General features: G+C 44.1%; 2 protein-coding genes across 2 annotated transcripts; both read left to right on the plus strand.

The window, feature by feature from the left end:
• The first annotated feature begins 76 nt into the window (after positions 1–76).
• On the plus strand, positions 77–8,582 carry MIX23 (mitochondrial matrix import factor 23). The gene is made up of 5 exons (XM_082043594.1): positions 77–210; positions 1,101–1,226; positions 1,758–1,904; positions 5,293–5,352; positions 8,280–8,582. Exons 1-5 carry the CDS (start codon positions 160–162, stop codon positions 8,328–8,330), a joined length of 435 nt encoding a protein of 144 aa, XP_081899720.1. The 5' UTR covers positions 77–159; the 3' UTR covers positions 8,331–8,582.
• A 4,572-nt stretch (positions 8,583–13,154) lies between these two features.
• On the plus strand, positions 13,155–23,322 carry LOC309449405 (cystatin-A-like). Its single transcript, XM_082071513.1, has 3 exons — positions 13,155–14,010; positions 21,481–21,582; positions 23,082–23,322. Exons 1-3 carry the CDS (start codon positions 13,939–13,941, stop codon positions 23,208–23,210), a joined length of 303 nt encoding a protein of 100 aa, XP_081927639.1. The 5' UTR covers positions 13,155–13,938; the 3' UTR covers positions 23,211–23,322.
• Positions 23,323–23,628: the final 306 nt, after the last annotated feature.

A 23,628-nucleotide genomic window follows, 5' to 3' on the forward strand; every position in this document is an offset into this window, starting at 1 on the left:
GGCGAAGGGGCCGCCGGGGGAGCTGAGCGCGCAGGGGCCGCTCCGCAAGAGGCCGCCCTCAGGCACCGCTCGCCTCGGCTCGCCCCGCCCATCGCCCCGGATGACGCATCCCGCCTCGCCGCTGGATTGGCCGCCGCCGCGGCCCTTGGCCTTTCCAGTATGGCGGCGCCCAGCGGAGCGGCGAGCTGCGAGGACTTCGCCGAGTTCCAGGTGAACCGCGTGGGGCGGGGAAGGGGAGCTTGTGGGGGCGCGTTCCCGCCACTTCCCCGCGCTGGCACTCGGCGCGCTCCCGCTGTCTCCTGGCAACGCCGCGCGGCCCGGAGGCAGCGCGCGCCCCGGGAGGGGCGGCGAGGTCACCCCTCCCCGCACCGGCCGGGATGCGGCGGCGGGGACAGGGTCGGCCTTTCCCTTCCCGCCGCGGCGGGAGCGCGGTGTCCTCCGGCAGGGAGCGGGGCGGGGGATCCCCCTCCTGGGGTCCCTTCTCCCGGGGAAGATCCGGCGGCGTGGGAGCCTCCGTGGGCGCCTTCACGTTGTTCAGTGGAGCGTGAAGTACCGCACGTACCGTCAGCGGCGTGAGCAGGGGCCTGGCCGCCCGAGGTGCTGGTACCTGGCCTGTTTCTTAAACACCCTGTCCCCAAAATGGTTATGGTTTAGTTTGGTTTTTAGTTGTTTTATTTTTATTTTATTTTATTTTTTAATTCGAAGTTGGCCCTGTCGCTGCAGGTGGTGCCCAGTTTCCCTCCTTCCCGCCTGGAAACGTGACTGGGGCTTCGGCCGGTGCTCTCCGGCCTGGCCCCAGTGCGGGCGGGTTCGCTGAGGGAACCAGCGCAGGCAGGGCCCGCCGGCATCGGGGGGATGCTGGTTACTCGCCACTGCCTGGTTTGCCTCCTCCCTCTGGCATCTGCTGCTACGGAAACTACTTACTGTGCAGCACATGCTCCTATATGTGGAAACTGTTAATTTGATGTTGGGTTTGGGTAATTTTTACTTGTTTGTTTTGTTTTTCTGTTTGTAAGTATCTGTTTAACTAATGCTTTTTTTTCTTCAATAGGTTTTTTCTGAGAGATATGAGCAAAGGTCTTTGTTTTGTTTTAATACAGGAGTTGCTCAGGGTGATGAGGACAATCGATGACAGAATCGTCCACGAATTAAACACTACGATCCCAACAGCTTCCTTTGTGGGGAAAATTGATGCCAGCCAGACGTGTAAAGAGCTGTACCAGTCTGTGAGTGTGTGCTCCTTTGACTTTCAGTGCACTTCCAGATGTTTTATGATGTTCAGTGGCCAGTAAAGCATCCTCAGTCTCTAAGGAAACCACTGCCTTGATAAATCATGCTATATATATCTGTAAATGATATGCTTGACTTCTCTACACAGCTAAACCACACACATGTAATATCTACTTCAGTTTAAAACCATGCAAGGGACTTATTTGTTCTGCAATACTGATCCTTTGAGGTGTACCTCAGGCTTCAGTGGGTGGCACTAGCCAGCCCACTTCTTTCTTTTAAAAATGGGTGCTGGCACACTTTTGCATTACTTTCCAAGACTGCCGCTCGTGTGTCTTTGACTTTTTATCAAGTTGGTAGCTGCTGCTCAAAGCAACAGTGCTTCCAAATGTGGATTATAGAGCCAAAGGGATTTCTATAGGCACAACAATACCTTGACTTTGGAAAAATCTCTCTTAAACTTGTAACTCAGGTGCTTTTATTCTCTGCTGAGCTAGTGTCATGACTTTCTTTCTCTCCCCACTTAGCTGATGGAAGCTCACACCAGCAGAGAGCGAATCATCAAAAACTGCATCGCTCAGACTTCCAGTGTAGTGAAAACTCTCAGAGAAGAGAGGGAAAAGGCCCAGGATGACGTAGCATTATTAAAGCAGCTCAGGAAAGAGCAGACAAAGGTGAGTGATGGAGCTTTTCAGAGATCACTTAGAGAGGAAGCTATGGAAAGAAGTGGAAAGACCAGTGTGCTGGAGAGAGCCTGAAGTGGATCCTGACTCAGGCAGTTCCAAGGTTCTTGTCAGCTGGGTTTGTGAGGACCATTTCCCCTAGCCTACAGGACAGAACTGCTTTCAACCTGCAAGTGGAGCATTTTCTGAGATCCTGTTGCACAAATGCTGTAGAAAAGTGTGCATCCTTCCCCATGGTGTCCTTCAATGACTAATAGCACTTATCATACAACTTACCTGTAGCTTGCTTAGTACTGTCAAAGTGCCTGAAGGTTCATTTTGCGTTTTCGAGATATTGTAAAACTAGTTTGTCTGCAAGTGGCAAGTATGGGTGCCAAGATGCAAACACCAGAAGATAGTGAAATACAGCTTTTGTGTGTATCTATCTCTTGCACCACATGGTTATGCAGCCTTAAAGCTATCCCTTTTCATCATCACCCTGAGAAGCATCATTCTTACTCGGTGTGTTAGTTGGAGTTCCTGTCCTCTACAAGGAGCTGCCAGGCAACCTTGAATTCCACTTACTTAACCAATGTTTTTGTTGTTTCTTGAATTAATTTTTTTTAGTACCTTGCGATGCTGTAAGGAAGGCTTCTGGGTTTGCATAAGAAGCTTTATTGTGCAGGTGCCCTCGCAACCTTCTGGTCTCTGGATGGAAAGTGTGCTTCACCAGAGGTTAGCAGAGGTGGTTTAGATAGAGTATCAGAAGTGGAGAAGGGAACCCTGCTGAAGTTCTTGCTCCCTATTCCAGGGCCTCCTTGCAGATCCAGGGGTACTGCGTGTGTAGCTCTAGGAGTGGAGATTAGCAGGGATATGAACTGTTCCATTGATTTATCTTACAGAGAGTGAGGCTTGTGATCACTTTACTTTTTTTTTCCACACCATATGCTTGCAGCACATACCAAAAAAGGCTGCTTGCTCATTGTTTTTTTTGCATACACTGGCTAGGTGTGTCTCTTGTGTTCAGCAGTTAAGTGAGCCTTCCTCTGTTGAGGACTATCTTAAGCAGGGTTTCTAAACTGGTACCTTTGAATTTCCAGTGTAATGGTAAGTTCTTCTCATAACAACCAGACATTCCATCATCATATGGTGTCCTATATCGCGGGTACAGCTTTCCCTGCTACAATACTATAAGAGTTGAAGAGATCGGTCTTGAAATTTTGTTTTTGTGTTGCTGGACTTCCTCAAAATCCACTCACCCCTGTACATTCAAGAGGAGCCTGTTGTAGCCTTTGTTTCAAAGAGCAGTTGGATGCTGATGCAGCTGTAGTAAAAGAGCTTCCTGATGGGGGGATAATTTTTCCCAGGCACTGAGTGAACTGTTTGTCCATGTGCTCTTCAGAGAAGTGCTCTGTTTTGAGCTCAGATTTAAAGAACCAGATGGCAGGTGAGTGGTTTTATTCTCAAAGCCTCACTGACAGAATGGCCAGCAAACGTCCATATTAGTTTGGAAAACTAATTTTCTAGAAATTTTGTTTGCAGAGCCAATTCTTTAAATCATTTAGTTATTGAGTACAAAACCTATCACTGAAACCATTAGGAGGATCACAATGATAATATGTCATGGTTAGAAATAATTTCAAATGTTAGAATGAACCCATGATTTGGAAACATCCCAGAAATGTCTTGAGGAGATGACCTCAAATTTGCACTTGGCCTTTATGAGGTAGCCCTCTTTATTTTTTTTATTTTTTTCTCCATGAGAGTTGTTTTTTTTTCTAGAACTCAAGCTGTCTTGAGAGGACACATCTTACATTTAAGATTATGCATTTCAAATGTTTATTCACTTGGTTGCAATACAGTTCTGTTTTATCTTGATTTGTGTTTCTCTCATCCTGCTAATGGTACAAATTTGTGGACTTTATTCAAAATTACTACTTATGGTTTACTGAGTCAGAAAACTTGGAGTAGTGTCGACCTAGCAGCCCATACTTTTAGTCTACTTACATTATGCCATCATTTGATTATTATATTAATTTTTTATCATCTTAGTTTATTTGAATGAAGTGTCATAAAAATAGCCAACCAGATAAATTCTGGAAATCCAAAACATACAGCATAATGATTATTGGCTTTATCAGAAAAATTAGTAAGGCTTGTTAAAATGTCAGAGTATGTTTTAAAAAAGTAAAACCAAAAAAACCCCACTGTATATAGCAGCTTTGATTAACACAGATTATATTGCTGTTCAGGTCTGCAACACTAACAAAAAGGCTACAATAGTAGTTTTGCTACTAGGCTTGGTGTTAAAGGCAATTAATGTGACAATCCACATCACTGTAAACCTGTTCACATCCTCCAGCAGGAAGTTTATTTTGTAGAGACTAATCCTGGTCATCTAGTCACCCTGTGAATGCTGGATTGTTATTTCAAACAGTTTGAGTTCCTGTTGAGTAGCAAAAAGTTCATCCAACAGCTGTATTAGCTGTGTGTATGTGGACATCTTGGAAGGTTTTTTATGGGATTGCTGTCTTGGCTTGCACCTGTTCATCTTGCCAATTGGAACCAGGTGCTTAAAAACAGTAAGTGTTGATCCTTAGTCTGTGTTAATGAAGCCAACAAAAATATGTCCTAAATGTAGGCAAAAATGGCGAATGGTTCTTATCTATCCTGCTATTGCTTCAGGGCCTCAAAGCAGGGTCAAATTACTGCAGTTTACCTGAACACAACAGTCACAGGTGCAAAACAAAGAGATTCTTAATTTCTCATGTGTCGAGTGAGTAGTCAAGAACTGTGTATTGTAGTTCTTGCCAGAGCTTTTGCATCTCTGTAAACCTGATTTGTCCTACTGTGATCACATAACATATTAACAGGTTCAGATAGCGTGAACATACTTGATCTGTTCTTGTAGACCCTTTCTTTTTTTCGGTCAGCGCACTGTCAGCAACAAAGGGAGCAGAAGGGATCGATCTCTTTATGATCTTAAACTCAAGGCTGCAGAGCTAACCCTAGCACCAGTATTCTCTGTGCTGAGCGCTTGAATTAGGCATAGTTATTTTTGTCTGTGAAGCCATTAACATTAATCAGTTAATTGCTAGTATGTCTTTATAGGCAATATTTAAGAACAGAGCATTAGTAATCAGGAGTTACTTCTGCTAGGCTTGCTTTGCAAGTGTGCTTTTACCATGCCCTTGCAGACTTCCATCTGCCCTCAGTATTGGCTGAATGGAAGGGCCAGATTTTCAGGATGATGACACATTGTGCCCTTCTGTTTGCACCATTGGAGGGGACGCACACATGGTACTTGGGTTGTAATCTAGAAAGTTGCAATGGTAGTAAATACTGAAGGCTGCAGGGAGGCCTGTTTGACAATAACCTCTCTATCTCTTATTTTCTACAGTTGAAATTGATGCAGTCGGAGCTGAACGTTGAAGAAGTGGTAAACGACAGAAGCTGGAAGGTACTCAATCATTTATAATAGTGGTGATGTTCTGTTACAACAGACAGTCCTGCACTAGAGGTGTGGGACCAGTACCTTATAAGGCAAGTTAATTAGAAATAAGTGAGGGCGATGCTGGAGGAAGTGTTTCAGATCAGTCATTTCCTCAGTTCTGGATGCAGAGATCAAAACTTTTCAGTTGCACTGCAAAGGAAAGACAAACATCTGATTTAGTGGGGAGGAAGGACTGTGGAATACGCCGTGTGTAGAACCCTCTGTTTTCCTTGCTCAGTGGCTAAGGACTTTGTAGACTTCTCTATGGTGTCCTGTTTGAAAAGTTTTGGTGAGTCTCTAACAAAATCAGAGGGATGAGTCTTTCCAGTTTGGCTGTGTTTGGTATTGATTGTACTTCTGAGCAGAGGCCAGAGGAGGGGTGAGGCTGTAGAAATCAAACCTTTACCTGATGGAGCTTCCACAGGCCCAGACTGATGCTCCCTGGTGCAAAAGGACAGGTTTGCCATGGCTCTCTTGTGTTAACAGAGGGGGCAGATTACCCTCTGTTTTGATGGCCCCAGATGCTGAGCTTAAATTCTGGGGTGGCTGTATTCTGTCACTGCAGCATTTCATGTCTAGCATCCTTTTCTCATTCATTGTAGCTTTTCAGATCTTTCAACACTGTATAGACAACCTCTTTCCTTTTTAAATGAAAAAAAAAAAATTTGTGAATAGGTAGTACTAGCTGCAGCTCCCTTTTTAATCTCTGCTTCAGGATTTCAGTCCTCTAGATTGAATCAGCATAAATGCAATACAGCTGGTGTATTCTTGGAGGTGTAGTCACTACAATGCAGCTCAATGCAGGCTGATCAGATGAGCATCTACACGTTTTTCAAAGTATGCTTTGCTGTCAGTACAGCCTCTGTACTGTCTGAAAAAGATAAGCATGCCCTTAAGCTTAATTAATTTAAAGCCAGCTCAGATATGACTAAGCAACTGCACAGCTTTAACAACATGCTGCAGGCCCCCAGTGGCAAACATTTTATAGCAACTCTGCTGTCAGTTTTAAAAGGGATAGGGGGAAGACCTGCCCCACACTGTCTCCATTCTGAAGCCAGAGTTGGCACGAAAGTTAGCACTGATTTTAGTGATTTCCTGTAGCTACATTAAGCTTTTACTACTGACAGAAATGTCCAATTTCCTGAAGATGTAGAGCATTTCACAAGTAGACCAATGGAGTTACCTGGGCTGACTAACACAGTGAAATCTCTGGGTCCATGGTCCTAAAAGTAGGAGGCAGTGTTAGCAAGATTGCAGAATTGGTTTTCTTTCCACAGGCTGCAGAGGTATTGTTAAAGATGCTTTAAAAGTTTGCATGATAGCAAGCTGGAAGCTGCAATTTTTTTGTTGTGCTGTTTGATGCAAGGGACCCTTGCAATGTTTTAGAGTGTATTTCCAGTACCCTTTAAGAAATATATGCCCTTAAAGTGTCTTAGACAGACAATAGACAAAAATGGTACCATTTGTTTAGTATTAAAATACTTCTTAATGGGAACCCTTGGCGACTCTTAATTTCTACACTTTCTTTCTATCATTTATCGGATCTCAGACCTTTACATACTTGTAGCTCTTCCGGATGTATTCATTGTGTGCGGTACTGTAGTGGGGCAGGCTGTCTATGTGTGTGTGCTTTATTTCTGCAATATGAAGCAGTTTGTAGTATGTGTCTGTTTCTTAAGATAAATTACATTCGAAAATAAGTTGGAAATGGCTCAAAATTGTTAAGAATCAATGCTATAACTAATGCATGCTGCAAACTCCACTTTTGCTGAGGTTGCCATAGGTTCTGAACACTGAATTAGGAGATCAGCTGTAGAATATTCTAGGAAGATACGGTTTAAAACAATGTGTTTATATACGGTGATGCATAACTTCCCCCAAATTAGGAGACCACTCACTTTGCATGTGAAGCCAATGGGAGTGTTAATGAGACTTGACATCTTGAAGGTCACAGGTATTTGGGTTGAAAAGTCTCTGGACAGCTTGGCAAAACATGCTTTTGCAGGAGTGCTGGTGAGGGAACTAATATCTGCCAGTGCCTTCACTTGGTGCTAGGTGGTGCTCATGTTGCTTTTCAGGACATGCACTGGACAAAGCTCGGAGCCAAAATGATAAATAACTAAGTTGCTTGTAAAAAGCACCTCTAACTTTGGTGTGAGCTTGTGTGTTGTGCTTCTGATTCAGATTGCCTTCTTTTAAATAGTCAGATTTATTGGTCCTCCTTAGGGTAAGCAGTCTGCTTGACAAGGCCTGCAGTTCAAGCTAAATAAACATGATCTTCAGGCTGTAGTTCTGTGTGCTAAATTTCACCCAGAGAGGGTGCCAGAGGTGAGAGCAGTGTGCCCTTTGCGTAGGAGTGCTGGCAGCACCGGCACCTGCGGTCAGATAACTAAAAGTGTGAATGTGTCTTCCAAGAGCCCTTGCACCTCTTCTTAGCTGGCATGACAATGCAAAATGTGTTTGCTCAGGAAAGAGAAGAATACAGTGTTCAAATTCCAGTGCCACAGTGAACTTAACTGAGCGCAGCCAGTCAGGAGTCTTCCACTGAAAATTTCCCTCCCTCTTTAAAAAAAAACACAAACCAAACCAAAAAAGGGATCATCATCTTTGAGGATAACAGACTACCAGGATTATGAGCCTGCCCTATCTGAGGCAGAACACTTAGTGCTGTGCAGTCCCCCAGCATCAGGCTGCAAACTTTGGATTCACTAAAGCCAGGAGAGAAGGTGAATGGAAACAGATGCCTTGGTAAGTACCATTTATTGGTACAGCAGGGTTGGGCAGCTTGAGATGGGTGATATGTGAAGAGATAGTTGCCTGAACTGTCTCTGAAGTTCTGGTCACCTCCTGGATATGGGCTCATTCACTTCTGCTTTTCTGTTTTGATGTCTCAGGTATTTAATGAGCGTTGCCGAATTCACTACAAGCCTCCGAAGAGTCAATGATGTGGGGTATTTACCATCAAGGTGGTCCATAACCGTGAGAGCCAAACTGGAAAGAGACCTTGGGTGAGCTGTACTGGGACCCTCCAGAATCAGTAGAACCCAGTCCTGTTTTGTTTTGGACCTACTTAGCTGAGATCTCAAGGTTGAAATGATTCTCCTGTAATTAAGAGTAAACAACTCATCTTTTTGTACAAAATATGTGAACAAATGAATTTTATAGTATTAAAATAATTTTCAAATGCAATGTGAAACTGGCATCTTTCTTGAACTTCTATGGCTTCAGCAGCCCTAGAGGGGAAGAAGTAGTCAAAACCAGCTCTGAGCTGGGGGGACAGCACTCTCCCTGAACTAGTGCTTGCTAAACTACCAGTTAACATGGTCTGCTTGTGTGAATAAGCTACTAAAACCTGAAAGGAAGAAGCTGCCAGTATTGTTCTGAACTACTCAGCACCAGCAGCACTGGTCCAGAGTTGCATGCAGATGCATGTTTGACATTGTTCCCACAATGCTGATGAGCAGAATCTGTTGCACACTGGCCTTTGGTCTGTGTTACTAAGTTCTGAATTTTTTCTTTAAAATAGGGAACGTTGTGTCAATTAAAACCACTTTGGGTTGGGGGTGAAGATGTGTCTCATTCAGGAATGAGACAGTTAATTATCCAGTGACCCTATTTTGTCCCTCCTTCTGAACCCTTAGAATTAATTCTGTAGGTGAATTGCATTTTAGGTGTTCATACCTGATCCCGTTGATTCTGGCCATAGTGTTGTATTTAGAAAACTTTAAGTGCAACATCCCTGTAGTAACATAGCATTTAAAAGCAGATAAGTGTAAGGAAAGCAGAACTGCTGTAATTATACCTTTATTTTTTATTGACTATTGGCTGACAGTCAAATGACAAGGTTTGCTTGGTTGTCAGCTGGATTTATTATTTAGTGATAAGTCTTTAAGAAACACTGAACTTGAACAGAGCCTTAAAAATACAGGCCCTATCTTGCGAACATTGGAGCTCAGTTACAGCACTGACATGACTATATACTCCTGCATCCTTGAAAGCTGTGTATATGTTATGGGGTGGGAAGTAGATGTGGGAATGAACCTGAAAGCTGGCAAAGTTCTATGCAACATCATCTGTTTTAAAGTTCAGTAGATACTTTACTTGGTGGCCTATATTTTTAGGCAATGGAGTAATTTAGTCTCACTTTTCTTTGAGAATGAGGCAGAAATATATCTGAAGTCTTTGAGGATGTAAGTACTAATGTTCAAGCTTGTTGGTTTTCCATTTTTTCCCAAAGTACTGCAACTGCTTTAAGCAGAACTTTACTGCAGTTGAAGCACTGGTCTCACTCTTGAAGTATTCTCATTGTTTTTCTGCAAGTCTGAAAGAGGTAAACATGTTTATTCTTCAACTGTTAAATTCTTATGATTGTTTATCCTCGAAGTGGAAATCAAATAGTACTCAGAACTGTGGGCTGAGTTGCTAATTGAATTTTCACAGGCGATGGTCCACTGATGAGATGTTGAGAACAGTCTTGATTTCAAAGCTGGTCCTCTAAAACTGACCTCTAATATAGGTGTCTAAAATATTTGTTTTCTCCAGAGCCTGGATCTAAAACTGTGGAGTTGAATTTTCCTTTTAAGCCAATTGTATGATAGAAACCTGCCAGTCTGTATAGTGTCAACATCCATAGTCTTGAAATAATTACTCTTGTATTGTACTTCTGTAGAAATTAGAGATTGTCATGAGAATTAATCGCTGTCCTCCTCTATCAATCCAGATGTTTGCTCAGCTGTTGTGGGAAAACTTCTTCACTTAAGCAGATGCTGTCAAAAATGACCTGTGAAATGGATGTGATACATATGCAGATTTTTCTTTTTTTTTTTTTTTTTTTGTTTGCAGTAGCCCAGCTTAGCATTTGTTATGAGAAAACTATGTTTAAAAAACACCAAACCCCCAACATAACACTATTTTTCATTTGAATATAAAGCCAAACAAGTAGATGTATACACACCTGTATATGAAAAGTTTCTGACACCATAAGAAGACAGTAGATAGTTCTCAGTCCCAAACACCCCCTCCTCAGGTGTTTGCAGATTGTATACAGAGGGTTCCACTAAGAGTTTGAATTACTTCTTTTTAGTTTGCTCTGAACACAGAGGGTTATCTCTTGCAGCATATGGCAAACTACATGAATCAGAGACTATTTGAATCTTGCTGTTGAACTTGCTGGAACTTTAAGGTGAGTAACTGGAATTGCATGCCGTGATCTGGAGCACAGGGAAGGAGGAAAAGGCTTTGCCATTTTTTGAGGACTTAAGAGCCGCCTGTGAAGTGGGATGTTTTGTGATGGTATGTGTCATTCGTATGAGCTGTGAGCCATACTAAATGCAGGCAGGTAAAGCCTCTGTGTCTGCTGGCGCCCATCCATTCTAGGATCATGCCTAATCTGCGATTTTGAAATCAGGGTGGGTAGCAGGAGGGGAAATCTTTTTTGCAGACCAGCATTTTTGATAGTCAAGGCCATTGTTACTGTGGTGATGACAAGTAGATTTGCAATTGGTAGATGGAGGGCTGCTTTCCTTTAGCAGCTCTTAAAATGGTGCAGACCATGTGTCATTTCATCCAGTCACGATGGCGTGTCTTGATGCTGTGAAACCAGAAGACTGACCTGCTGACTTAGCTTTCACAATCATTTCTAGAGAAGTGGCTTCATGTCTGGTTTAAAAAATAACTCAAAAATACGTAACTCTGGAGTTTGTGGGGTTTTTGTGTTTGCTTTGTTTTGTTACTGTACTGGTGATGTATTCACTATAACTTCTACTTCTTAAAATGCTTATACATGACCAGAGAGTAGTGGTCTGCAACCTGCAAAGATTTGTTTCTTCATTATTGGAATAATATGTTGTGTAAAGAATACTAGTGCAGTTCTCCCACCACTGATTCTCCAAGTTAACAGCAGTACAGTTACATGAAGAGAAATTACCACCCGCCCAAATGGTGAGGGCAGGCTGGAATGGCGTGTTATATCTCAAATACTACAGTGGAGATGCTCACTAGCTTGTCGATGATATGCAAGAGATGGCATGGGGATGGCTGCTCTTGTCAAGACAGCATGCCAAATGCTGTTCCGTTACATGCAAAGCTTAAATGGAGAGGGGTATAGATCAGGGTTGCCTGGGACAGTCTGTTGGTACTGATCATCCTTGATAGCAGGTCTGCAAAATGTCAGCATTTCCAAGTGACTTCTTGAACCATGTATGCAGGATGAGTGCTGCATCCCAGTCTTGGAAATATCACTGGATTTTAGGACAGCCATTAGCACTCCCATAGTAAGAAAACAGACTGATTTGCCTGTGTAAACTCTAGCATCAGGTTGCTCACAATTAGTGTTGATATTCCTTCCCTTCTGCACAACTCTGTGCGTTCCAGGGGGAAAAAGTTCTTATACTTTGAAGTCAAAAAACAGCAAACCCAGAAATATGGAGTCCCATGAATGATTTCCATACAACATTAACATCTTTAATTACACACTTAGAGTTTTCCCAAGGCTACAAATTAACCATCCTAGACTTGCTCCTCAGGGTATTTCTTACTAATCAGAATCCAGAGTTCTCCAGAGGGATAATGTTGTTTCTGGGATCTTACCAGCCACAGGAGTTAGTGAGATCTGCATCCTGGTGAGTGGAGAAGTTTATAAAATACCCAGTTTTAGCATTAGTGCTGTGTGGTTGTTGGATGCGTTCTGTAGCTTCTGGCTTCAGTAAAGTGAGCTACCTTTTCCAGTCAGTCAGTTCATCTGTCCTGCCGTGTGAATAAGATGCATTGTAGCAACATGGTGGCAGATCATCAGCATTTGACTGAATCAGCAGGGTCTTGTGCAAAAGAAGCATGAGCTCATCAGCTTGAATTTCCTTAACTCCATGAATTGGGCTGTGAGGAACTCTGCATCTGAAGTGGTGAACTTGGAGAAGATGGCAGACTTCCAGCTTTAACACCTCCCATTATCTTTGTTCCCAGGAACTGTGGACATTTTTCTTCAGAAAGATGTTATCTCAAAACAGCACCTGTGGTTTTTTTTTTTTCCTCAAATGCTTTTCCTCCACTCCCATAACACTGCTGCCCAAGTTTGGGAATTTCTGCAACATTCTTACTGGTAACTCTGTATACTGTTGAGTTTAAGACCCTTAGAGCCCCAGTTTCTCAATCTCGGGTCCTTTGTACCAGGAGCAGGCCTTGAAGTTAGATATGAAGTACTTGTTTACGGTCTGTTGCATCACTTGTCGTCTGTGAGGAGGGTCAGTAGGCTGGTTAGGACACTGATAAGTCTGCTACACGGTCACCATCTCTGTCTGTAAATACGCTTGTTTCTAGGTAATTCCTTGTGCTGATTCCAACAGAAATGCCTGTTGCCTGTGTGCTGCGCATATTCTCATTTCACCCCCTCCCATATAGTCATCCCTCGGGACTAAAAATTGTCTTGTCTGTTGCTGCCTCTCTGGAACACCATTCCTCCCTTTTGCTGGAGAGGAGGGAGATGGCAGGAATACTGAAGGGAAGTAGGTTTTTTGGTGGTCTTGAAGCCTTAGCTCTCCCTTACCAGGTAGGGCTGCTAACAGTTGCTGGTCTTTCCTCAGTAGGTTGTGTGTGTTTTGAGCTGTGAACATTCGTATGTGGTCATGAATGTGACTGTGTCATGTGTTCAACTATAACTGCAGAAAGAATACTTCTGACTGTGTATTCTGCATGTTACGTATTTCAGCAGCATGTGAAATATAAGTACGTTGAAATTAGAACAGCTGTTGTCCACACACAACTACTGTAGTGCGAGTACTTTATCTTCCAGGAAACAGGCACTAGAGTTGCAATAAAAAAGGAAATGGTACTTCATATTCAGTTGTTATTATGATGGCTTGAATGCAACTCTAGGTTTGATAGGAAAGAAGGAGAAATAACTTATTTGCAGTACTTAACTTGAACCTAGGATTTAATTTTTTTCCCCTTCTGGTTCTGGTGTTTACCTTGGCACCTTTCTGGTCAGACAGAGGGAAGTAAAGTCACTGAAAGTAAAACACCTCTGTTTCCCACTTTTGAAAGATGTTGAGACAATACAACTTCAAGTTGAACGGGACCTGCACCAGGAAATCACTGCATGCTTGCTTCTGATCTTGAATATTGTTGGGAAATAGTGGGTGTGATTTTGATCCACTTCCTTAACACACAGACTAGTCATCTGCACATGGGTGGAGAAGCAAGAGGTTCTAGTTTCGGCCCAAACCAACTATCTTAAGATGTGGGTGGCTGGAGGCTGTTGCTGGTTTTTCTTATTAACATGAAGACTATATACACTTAAGATTTACTATATACACAAGGTTTTTTAAAGTGCTTTTTACATTTAGTATTACTGTCAGTGCTTTACATTGGTTTTCCCTTTTTTTTTTCTCATTCTCTAGTTCAGTAATGGTAGGTTCCATATGTCACAAGTCACATGATTCCATGACACATGTATATATATGTATATGTATATATACGAGATGTCTGGTGACTCTGCTCAGACTGCGCTGAACCTCCCTCTTCAGAACCACCATCACTTCAGAGAAGTTACCTGCCACTATGGTGCCGACTCCGGGTGGCTTAACTGAGACCAAGCCCGCTACTCCAGAAGTGCAGAAAATTGTTGACCAGGTAAGTTGCAGCCTATCTACAGATGAAGTCTGTGCGTGCAAAGGGTTGAGCCTTGAAGCTTGTGCAAAGGCTGGGAGACCAGGTGGTGATTTTGAACCAGTGTTTAAACTGAAGAAGCTTGTGCAGAAAATGGGAATCCCCTTGATTGCCAGCCAGTATTTCTCAGCATTCTGCATAGGCAGCATGTCAGTAAGACTGAGACAAGCCACTTCTCTGTCTCATCCCTGTCCAAAGCCAGGCATAGTTCTGGCTGCCTCCAGGTAACATTTAGGTGCAGCTGGAAGGCCAACTACTATGCCAGCACTGAGGCTGCTTGTTTGGAATTAAAGGTGGTGTATTTGAAGGGAGAAGATTGTACCTGGTAGAATTAATTCCTCACTGAAGGACATGGATAGGACAAACCATGTGGTAGTAGGCACAAAACCAATATAAATATATATCTCTCTCTCTCTATATGTATATATATATATACATATATATATAGGACAAGGCTATGGGCAAATGACATCTTCTCTGCTGGCATCTAGTGTTTTCTAGAGTCACAGCTGTGATGCAGGGGCTGCTGGTGAGCCAGCAGTGCAAGGTGAGCTCTAGCAAGGCAGGCAGGGTGAGTTCCAGTTGCCTTGCTGGTTGGTTGCAGGCAGAGCACTCCTGTCCTGAAGCAGCTGTGTGAACAGTACCTCTGCAGATCCTCTAGAGCCCTGCAGTGCAGTGGCTCTTCCAAGGGTATAAAGTGCATCCTGAGGAGCCAGAGGGGACACCATGGCATGGGAAAGCTGCTTTTGCATCTCCCATCTTGTGTTCTTACCCACCCAACTAGTCCCCTTCACCCTCCCAGCTCTGAAAGATGGGCTGTCCCCCCTTCGGCAACTGCAGAAAGCTGAACTTAAACCCTCCATGAGGAAGCAAAAATAGGAAGTTGTGGGGCTGAACATGTTGGCTGATACTGCTGCACATTCCTTGGCTGTGCCATGGAGGACGGAGTTTGCACCAGTACTGGTATGGTTTAACCCCAGCAGGCAACTAAACACCATGCAGCTGCTTGCTTCCCCCTTCCCTGCAGTAGGACAGGAGGGAGAAAGAGGGGATAAAATGTAAAACCCCTGGTTTGCAATTGAGTTGAGGTTGAGTTTGCTAGGACAGCAGAAGAAGAGAAGAAAAAAAAAGATAAAAGAATATACAAGATGAGCGATGGACCATGCAATTGCTGGTGGTCAATGCTTAGCCTGTCCTCAGGCAGCAGTTCCCCCAGCCAGGTTTGCCCCAACTATATGCTGAGCATGACATGATATAATGTCGAATATCCCTTTGGGCAACTTGGGTCACCTGTCCTGGCTGTGTCCCCTCTCAGCTTCTTGTGCACCTGGCAAGGGCGCTGAAAAGTCCTTGGCTACTTAATAACAGCTAAAACATCAGTGTATTGTCAATGCTGTTCTCACGCTAAATCCAAAACACAGCACCATGTACCAGCTACTAGGAAGAAAATTAACTCTATCCCAGCCAAAACCAGGACAAGTACCAAGCCACATCTCCTGTGAGCTTGCAGGCTGAGACCAGGCGAGGATAAAAGCAGGCGAAGGTGAGCTGGGCTGTGCCACCAGGAGAGATCTGTAAATGGGCTGCATAGGCTGATGCCAGAGTCCAGTATTCTCTGACCAGGTTCTTTTAGATATTCCACATGTGGAGGGTATAGCGTTTAATATCATATTTATTTGAAGATATTTGGTGTTACATGAGGTTTCTGATTTAAGTTCCTCTTAGCAAAATAAAGCAATTGCAGAATACACTTCAATCACAATAGAGATATGATCTCAATTACTGTTCTTTAGAATATGCTCACTGTCATGACGCTGGGCGTTCTCAGTCACCAGGAAGGAGAACATGTGCTGAGGCTAGCTCAAGCCTGCTGTTGTCTTCCAAATTATTTTGTTTGTTCTTTGCTTTGCCTAACACAGAGAACAAAAAGTAATGTATTCATTCTCCCTATGCTGATCTGTCAAACTTAGGGCAGTGTCCGCATGCTTTAAATGAACTCAGGGAGTTACACCACCAGTTGATCCACTCAACTGACAGAGCTGTTTATCTAAAACAAGCACGCTCTGGTCTGCATTGTGTTGAGCTAATGTCAGCTGCTTTGCAGAATTTGTGGTCTGTCACACCCTGCATTATTTTCTGAGTTTTGTAGGCACATCATGCTTGCCCAGCCCCTCTGAACCTTCTTCCACTATAGGGCTGTATTGGTCAATCACAGCTGGGGTTGCCAGAGTTGGGCGTGCGTGCGTGCACAGAGTATGTGATACCAGGTTTGTCAGAGGGGAGATAACTTACAGCAGAACAGAAAGATAAAAGGATTATCTGAAATTGTTTGTGAGGTACTGACTGAATTACTCAGGAGCAGTACTGCTGTTCCTCCTCTCCTGAGCAGCACTTGCAGTGATAAGAAATTCCTTCTTAGATATGGAGAGGAGACCCTAGGCCAGGACTCATAGCACCTCTGTGTCTCTGCAATTCTTGTTTCCTCATATGTGTAGGACAGGGAGGGCAAAGTCTCCTGCTAGCTGGGGGTTGTGAAGTTTGACTAATGAGCCTGTGAAATCACTTAATGGCCTCCTTTGAACACTGCTGGGACACTGTAGCATGCCAGATACCAGGCTATGTTCTTAATGCTTGGCAGTGTTGCAGGTGACCAAAGATCCTGCCATATTGCAGTGTGTATCCGAGATGAAACCTCAGTGCTTAACTGTCAGTGAGTGAGCAACCACTTAAAAATGTGAATGGTTGTTTCAGGCTGTGCTAATGCACAGGGCAAATACAGAATCTGAAATGTGCATGTAAAGACTTTGTGTTTGATTCCAGAAGAGGACTGCTCTTAATTTTGGTGTTCATCCATTCTCAGTAACTTCAGGAAAATGAAAACAATTATTCACTGCTCTTTGTTTTCTGCAAGGTGAAATTTCTGCCTTGTGCTGAGAGCAGGAGAGAGAACTCCCCCTTGTCTTTCCCTTCCACAGAGCCTTTGGTATAGTTGTCTAAGCAAAATATTCTTAGGGAGACAAACCTTATCTGTGTTTCCTGCCAGATAACAGTGTCACCCTTTCATGATGCACTTCTGTGGGATTTTATGCTCTGCAAAGCAGAGAAGCAATTAATGTGATTTGAGTGAAGTTGTGAAGAGCATCTGCAGACTTTGGGATGCCCAACATCTATTCTGCTCTTCGGATTATGCCTATGACTTGTCTGTAGTCAGTGAGCTAGGGAATGTTATTCAGTCTCCTTGTCACATAGCTGTTGCCTAAAATGGAGGAAGGTTTTGAGTTTAAGGAGCTGCTAGATAAGAGCTTAGGAATGTTACATTTTTTCATCTGAGGATTAAGGATCTGTCTGCCTGCCTGATTTTACTGAAGGCTCTATCCATATATAACAAATGAGGGATGTAGTTGTCAGAGAATAGGAGAGATGGTAAAAAGGGAGAGAACTGGCTTGGTTTTGTTCTGAGAGAGAAATAATATGTACCGAAAAATGCCGCTTAGGATCATCCTCAGACCCAGCCCACTGGAATGGGTTGGAAATTGAACTTTCCCTGGTTTGCTGGATTTAGCAGCTCCTGAGCTAAAAAGTATAGCCGTTGGTTCCCTGGGATAGAAAACCCATGGAAGCTGCTGGGAAGAAGAGCGAGTAAGAGTTTATGAAAAGCCTGAGTAAGATGATAATTTCTTACTATCTGGATGTTACTAGGGTACTTTCTGGGACCTGCCTGCTGGGAAGGAATGCCCTGGGAGTGGCAGCCAGCTGTAGGTGTATGTGCTAAGAAAGCAAATTAATTCTGTGTGTTTCTGTGGGACAGGTGAGTGGTGAGAAGCCCTGACATGCTGCTGGCCCCTCCCAGGGGCTGCCTGAGCAGGCTAATGAGTGACGCTGCGCTCCTCTGCTTGGCTGCTGGAATGCCTCTGCCCTGCCTCGGGCCATCGACATGGAATCATAGAATAATTTCGGTTGGAAGGGACTTTCAAAGCTCATCTAGTCCAATGCCCCTGCAATGAGCAGGGACATCTTCAACTAGATCAGGTTGCTCAGAGCCCCATCCAGCCTGGCATTGAATGTCTCCAGGGATGGGGCATCTACCACCTCTCTGGGCAACCTGTGCCACTGTTTCACCATGTCCATTATAAAAAATTTCTTCCCCATGTCCAGCCTGAATCTCCCGTCCTTTAGTTTTAAACCATTACCCCTTGTCCTGTGGCAACAGGCTGTGCTAAGAAGACTGTCCCCATCTTTCTTATAGGCCCCTTTTAAGAATTGAAAGGCCATGATAAGGTCTTCCCAGAGCCTTCTCTTCTCCAGGCTGAACAACCCCAACTCTCTCAGCCTTTCCTCACAGCAGAGGTGTTCCAGCCCTCTCATCATTTTTGTGGCCTCGTGTGGTCCCTCTCCAGCAGGTCCATGTCTTTCCTGTGCTGAGGGCTCCAAAGCTGGACACAGGACTCCAGGTGGGATCTCACCAGAGCAGCATAGAAGGGCAGAATAACCTCCCTCAACCTGCTGGGCATGCTGCCTTTGATGCAGCCCAAGATACATTTAGCCTTCTGAGCTGCAAGTGCACATGGCCAGCTCATGTCCAATCTTTCATCCACCAGTATCCCCCAAGTCCTTCTCTGCAGGGCTGCTCTCAATCATGTCATCCCGCAGCCTGTATTGATACCAGGGGTTGCCCCAACCCAGGTGCAGGACCTTGCACTTGGCCTTGTTGAACCTCATGAGGATCACATGGGCCCACTTCTCAAGTTTGTCCAGGTCCGTTTGGATGGCATAATGTCCCTCATGCATGTCAACTGCACCACTCAGCTTGGCATCATCCGTGAAGTTGCTGAGGGTGCACTCAGTCTCGCTGTCTATGTCATTGATGGTGATGATAAGGAGTTACTGGTCCCAGTACAGACTGCTGAGAGATACCACTTCTCACCAGTGTCCGTCCAGACACTGGGCCTTTGATCACCACTCTCTGGATGCAATCATCTTGCCAATTCCTCATCCACTAAACAGTCCACCCATCAAATCCATACCCATCTAACACAGAGGAAGGATGTTGTGAGGCACCACATCAAAAGCTTAACAGAAGTCCAAATAGATGACATCCGTAGCCCGCCCTTTGTTCACTGATGTAGTTACTCCATCATAGCAGACCACTAGGTTGGTCAGGTGGGACTTGCCCTTGGTGAAGCCAGGCTGGCTTTGTTCCCCAGACCCCTTCTTGCAGTTCATCTGCTTGGGAAGTGTGGGAAGAGAGCTTGCCAATGAAGAATGAGGCAAAGAAGTTGTTGAGTACCTCAGCCTTCTCCTTGTTTGTTGTTATCAGTTTGCCAGTCTTGCTCATCAGGGGGGACACACTTTCTTTGACTTTCCTTTTCTGGATCATGTGCAGAAGCCTTTCTTGTTTGTCTCTTGCCAAGTTCAGCTCCAGCTGTGCCTTGGTCTTCCTGACCCCATCTCTGCACAACCAGGCAGTGTCCCTATACTCTTCCCACAATCCCTGTTCCTGCTTCCACCACCTGTGCATTTCTTTCTTGCCCATTAGTTTGACCAGCAGGTCTCAATTCAGCCACCTCTTGCCTTCCTTACCCAATTTCTTACACCTGGGGATCGAGAGATCTCTTTTCTATGGAAAGTGTCAGCTCTGTTCTGCTCCCTTGTCCCTGAGAGCAGTTTCCCAGGGGGTCTTGCTGACCAGCTCCTCGAAGAGCCGGAAGTTGGCTTTCCTAAAATTCAGTGTCCTGACTTTACTCTTTGCCCATTCCACATCCCTCAGGACTGTGATCTCCATGTGCACACGATCACTGCAGCTCAGGCTGCCTCCAATCTTGACATCACCAGTTAGCTCACTTGCGTTAGTGACCATCAGATCCGGTATCGCATCTCCTCTGGTACAGCTGTCTGTTACCTGGCTTAGGAATCCTGATTGCACTCCAGGAGTCTCTTGCGTTGCCTACAGCTCACCGTTTGACTTTCCCAGCAGATGCTGGGTGGTTGAAATCCCGCAGCAAGACAAGAGCCTGTGAGTGCAATGACTCCTGTAGCTGGAGTAAGCAGGCTTTGTCAGTAGGATCCCCTGGATTAGGTGGCCTGTAGTAGACACCACTACGAAGTTTTCTTTGTTGCCTCGATGGCATGAGCATCACATGCAGAGGAGAGGCAGTTACCCAGCCTGCAAAAGATTGTTTGTGCTTTCTAGATGACAGAAATAAGTTTCTGGGTTACATTCACTGCCATTCTGTAGGGAATTCCTGTCATTGGATGCCAAGGTCTAGAGTAAACCACTGTTACACTATTATTACATTATTATGATGCTTCAGACACCTGGCCAGACTTCTACTGCTGCTCACAGCTGTCTCTCCCACTACCTCCCTGCCCTTTCTGCCTGGTAATTATACCAATACTTCATCTCTGAGAGGACACGGTACCACTGCAATTGCTGCTGAACTTAAAACTTGCCCTACACTTTGTGTGTTTCAGGAAAAACTGTTACACTTTTTTTTAATTATGATTTTAAATATGTATGCAAATAGTCTGTAGATGTCTGAACTGTGCATATTTTTAAGATCCACAGGGCTTAAACTGGATACTGTGCATAAACACATCTACCTGAGCTGTGAGTGTGAATGCTGCCAGTACAGGGCGTTGCTTGTTCTGGAACTACATTACCTGCAGCTGCTACATAGTGAAAGACTGATTTGTTTATGCAGGTCTGGGGCTGATTTCTGGCTCACAATTTAAAGGCCATACTTCTAGTTTTGGAGATGGAAGTACATAGTTTAGTCCTGGACCACTGTAACTATTACAGCCGTTTGTATGTTACATGGTTCTAGATGCTGAAGGGCGTATTTAGTTCAAATTACAGCTTTAGCTGTAGGCCTTTCACCAGCGCTAGAATAACTTATAGGAACTACTCGATCAGGTGGTTGTCTCGATGCTCTCAAATAACTCTTCTTATTTCAAGTCCTTAAAGAAAAACAGATGGAGTGCAGCTCTGAGGCTGTAAAACATAATGGGGCTGCAGCCTCCTAGGCCACCTGGTGTGGGTGCAGGTGTTCCAGGTGAGGGGGGCTGACTTGCACCTCTGTGTGACAGTGTGGTTGACATGTTGTGGAGCATGGCTTGGTACTTTGCTCCTTTGACAAAAAATTAGAAGGGCAGCTGGTAGCAGTTTCCCTGTACCGAGCAGGAGACAGTTTAGCAGGATGGCTTTTGGGGTGGGGGGAAATCAGCTAGGAAGTCTAATTCTAACAGGATTTTAAAGAATGCTGGAGGCGGTGCTAGGAAAGAGGGCTGGGGGTCTTGGTGTGAATGGAATTATTTCTGGGGCTCCAGGGCTTACTGCATTGAGTGTGTGTTTGAAAGGATGAAAATTACAGTGGTACCTGTGAAAGTAAAGCCTAAATACAAACCTGCCAACCATTTTTCCCTTTCTTTTTACAGGTGAAGCTACAATTTGAAAGCAGAGTAAATGAGACATTTGAAACCTTTAAAGCCATAGAATATAGGACTCAGGTGGTTGCTGGGATAAACTACTTTATTAAGGTTTGTATATATTATAGGAAGAAGTGCTTTGTAGTAGAAAACTTTCTGATGTGACTAATAGAGTTACAGACTATCTTCAGATGCTTATAAAATTCCTCTGTTTGGCACTACTGTAGAACAGGAACATAGAAGCTTAAAAAACTTTCACATCTGAAGAAGCACAGTGCATAACTTCCTTAGGATCATCGCAGTCAAAGACTGTAGATTGCCTTATCAGCTCAAATTATTTAAATTACTCATAACTCTACTCTCCTGTTTCCTTTAAAGGCAAAGTAGCTTTCCTATTACCTCTGTGTCCTCCAATTGTGTTTATTAGGATTAATTGGGAGGGAGCCCGAGGATCTGATGGAGAGTTAAAGTGAATTTTTTAAGTTAATGCAAGCATCTCATACTCTGCTGACTAGTTTTGCATGCAAGCATGCATGTTGATGTTTTGGTTCTGTGTCATGTGCTGCAGAGGAGCAGCCTGCCTGCTAGTTTTTCTGTATTTCCAAAACTCCCTTTCTGTTGTGGAGGAAAAACAGGTACTGCTTAATCTGGAGCCCTTTGATGGTGCTGCTCATCCTCTATTAGAAAATCTTACCCGTGGATTTGAGCAGCTTTCTGTGAAGTAACGTGTAATTGCTGAGCCTATTTTGCAAGTGAAGGCTGGAAAGCATTGCTTGGTGGCAGGCTGGCTTTCTGGCGGCAGAGCAAACACTGGATGTGATTGTGTATCTGAACCCCACATGTGCACAGACATACACCTGGTAGGATGTGCTCCCTTGACAAGGGTCGGTTTGGGGTTTAGTAGTTCTGCAGAGAGACGTTATGAGTATTTGCTCCAAGTTTCTCATACTTAGTCGATCCCAGGAAGGACAGACACTGCTAAAATAAGTTATTTCTGCTCTGTTGGGCAACAGAGGATTGTACTGACCAGCTATGTATTCTATATCTAATCCAAATCTTACTTAGATGAATGACGTTTAACCTTCCTTGGCTCCTCTTGAGATGCGCTTTCACTTTGTGGACAAGGTACTGAGTGATGAAGAGTAACAATTTACAGGAAGGCTGCAGTGAAACCAGAAGTCACATCTAATTGCATTTCTTAACTTCGTGCCATCCTATTGCTGACCCAGGCAATGTAAAATACTTGTTTGCTGTCCATGCTAAGCCTCATGAGCAAACTACTCGGAATTGAAGACTGACATGTTAGGGAACTTGGAAGAAATCCATTTTATAGTACTGAAAACTGATGGTCTCTTTTTCCCCAATCTTGCAAGTGACAGGAAGCAGTTATTCATTTTAGCAGTAGCTGGAATGTCTGAAGGTTTTTATTACAGTTCTCTACAGGTGTATAGAGTTTCTAGCACCAGTTAGTTACTATCCAGATGGGTTAAGAGCTGTTGAAGTAAAAAGGGAGATAAACCTAAAACTAAGCTCCTGAGCAAAGATATTCTTCCTGTTGTTTGAACCTGCTTCACTCATGATCCTCACTTTCCCACTGTTCTGCTGTCTAGGTCCAAAATTCTGATGACGACTATACCCACTTAAGGGTGTTTCTGGGCCTGCCTTCTGGGAATGACTGTCCCACCCTTGTCAGTTTTCAGACTGGGAAAACCAGAGATGATCCTCTGACCTACTTCTGAGAGATGATGAGGAATGGTGCCTCACTTCTGGCAAGACGCATGTGGATTCCACCTGTGTCAGTAAATGCATGAAAATAAAATAAGTTTTGAAAGCTATTTGTTCATCTACTGTGTGTCATGTGTAGGTCTGCTGCCTGGCTAAAGCTCAGGTGGGCTCTGAAATACTATTCAAAGCTGTTTCTGCCACCTGAGGTACTAGAGCTGTAAGACAGAGCACACACATTTTAGCTCCTCTTTCCAAAATGCTGACAGGCATAAGAAGTGCTGTAATAAGCCAGACCTAGGGTCTTCAATTTTTCCCTGTTTGAGGGGGGGGTGTCTGTGTGAGGACTCTGTGGGCTGCTATGACAAAAAGCATGTAAGCCCCCCCCTTAATATTCAGGAGACAGAACATGCTCCTTCTAAGCAATGCTGGTTA

This window comes from Streptopelia decaocto (genome assembly GCF_964273445.1).
Source record: "Streptopelia decaocto genome assembly, chromosome: 1".
In the NCBI taxonomy this organism is placed as follows: Eukaryota; Metazoa; Chordata; class Aves; order Columbiformes; family Columbidae; genus Streptopelia; species Streptopelia decaocto.

Excerpts from the sequence above, each read along its gene's own strand:
- MIX23 (XM_082043594.1), top strand. The coding sequence starts at position 160 with ATGGCGGCGCCCAGCGGAGCGGCGAGCTGCGAGGACTTCGCCGAGTTC. Across the intron at positions 1,905-5,292 it reads TCAGGAAAGAGCAGACAAAG|TTGAAATTGATGCAGTCGGA; the intron begins GTGAGTGATGGA and ends TATTTTCTACAG. Across the intron at positions 5,353-8,279 it reads TAAACGACAGAAGCTGGAAG|GTATTTAATGAGCGTTGCCG; the intron begins GTACTCAATCAT and ends TTGATGTCTCAG.
- LOC309449405 (XM_082071513.1), top strand. The coding sequence starts at position 13,939 with ATGGTGCCGACTCCGGGTGGCTTAACTGAGACCAAGCCCGCTACTCCA. Across the intron at positions 14,011-21,480 it reads TGCAGAAAATTGTTGACCAG|GTGAAGCTACAATTTGAAAG; the intron begins GTAAGTTGCAGC and ends TTCTTTTTACAG. Across the intron at positions 21,583-23,081 it reads GGATAAACTACTTTATTAAG|GTCCAAAATTCTGATGACGA; the intron begins GTTTGTATATAT and ends TCTGCTGTCTAG.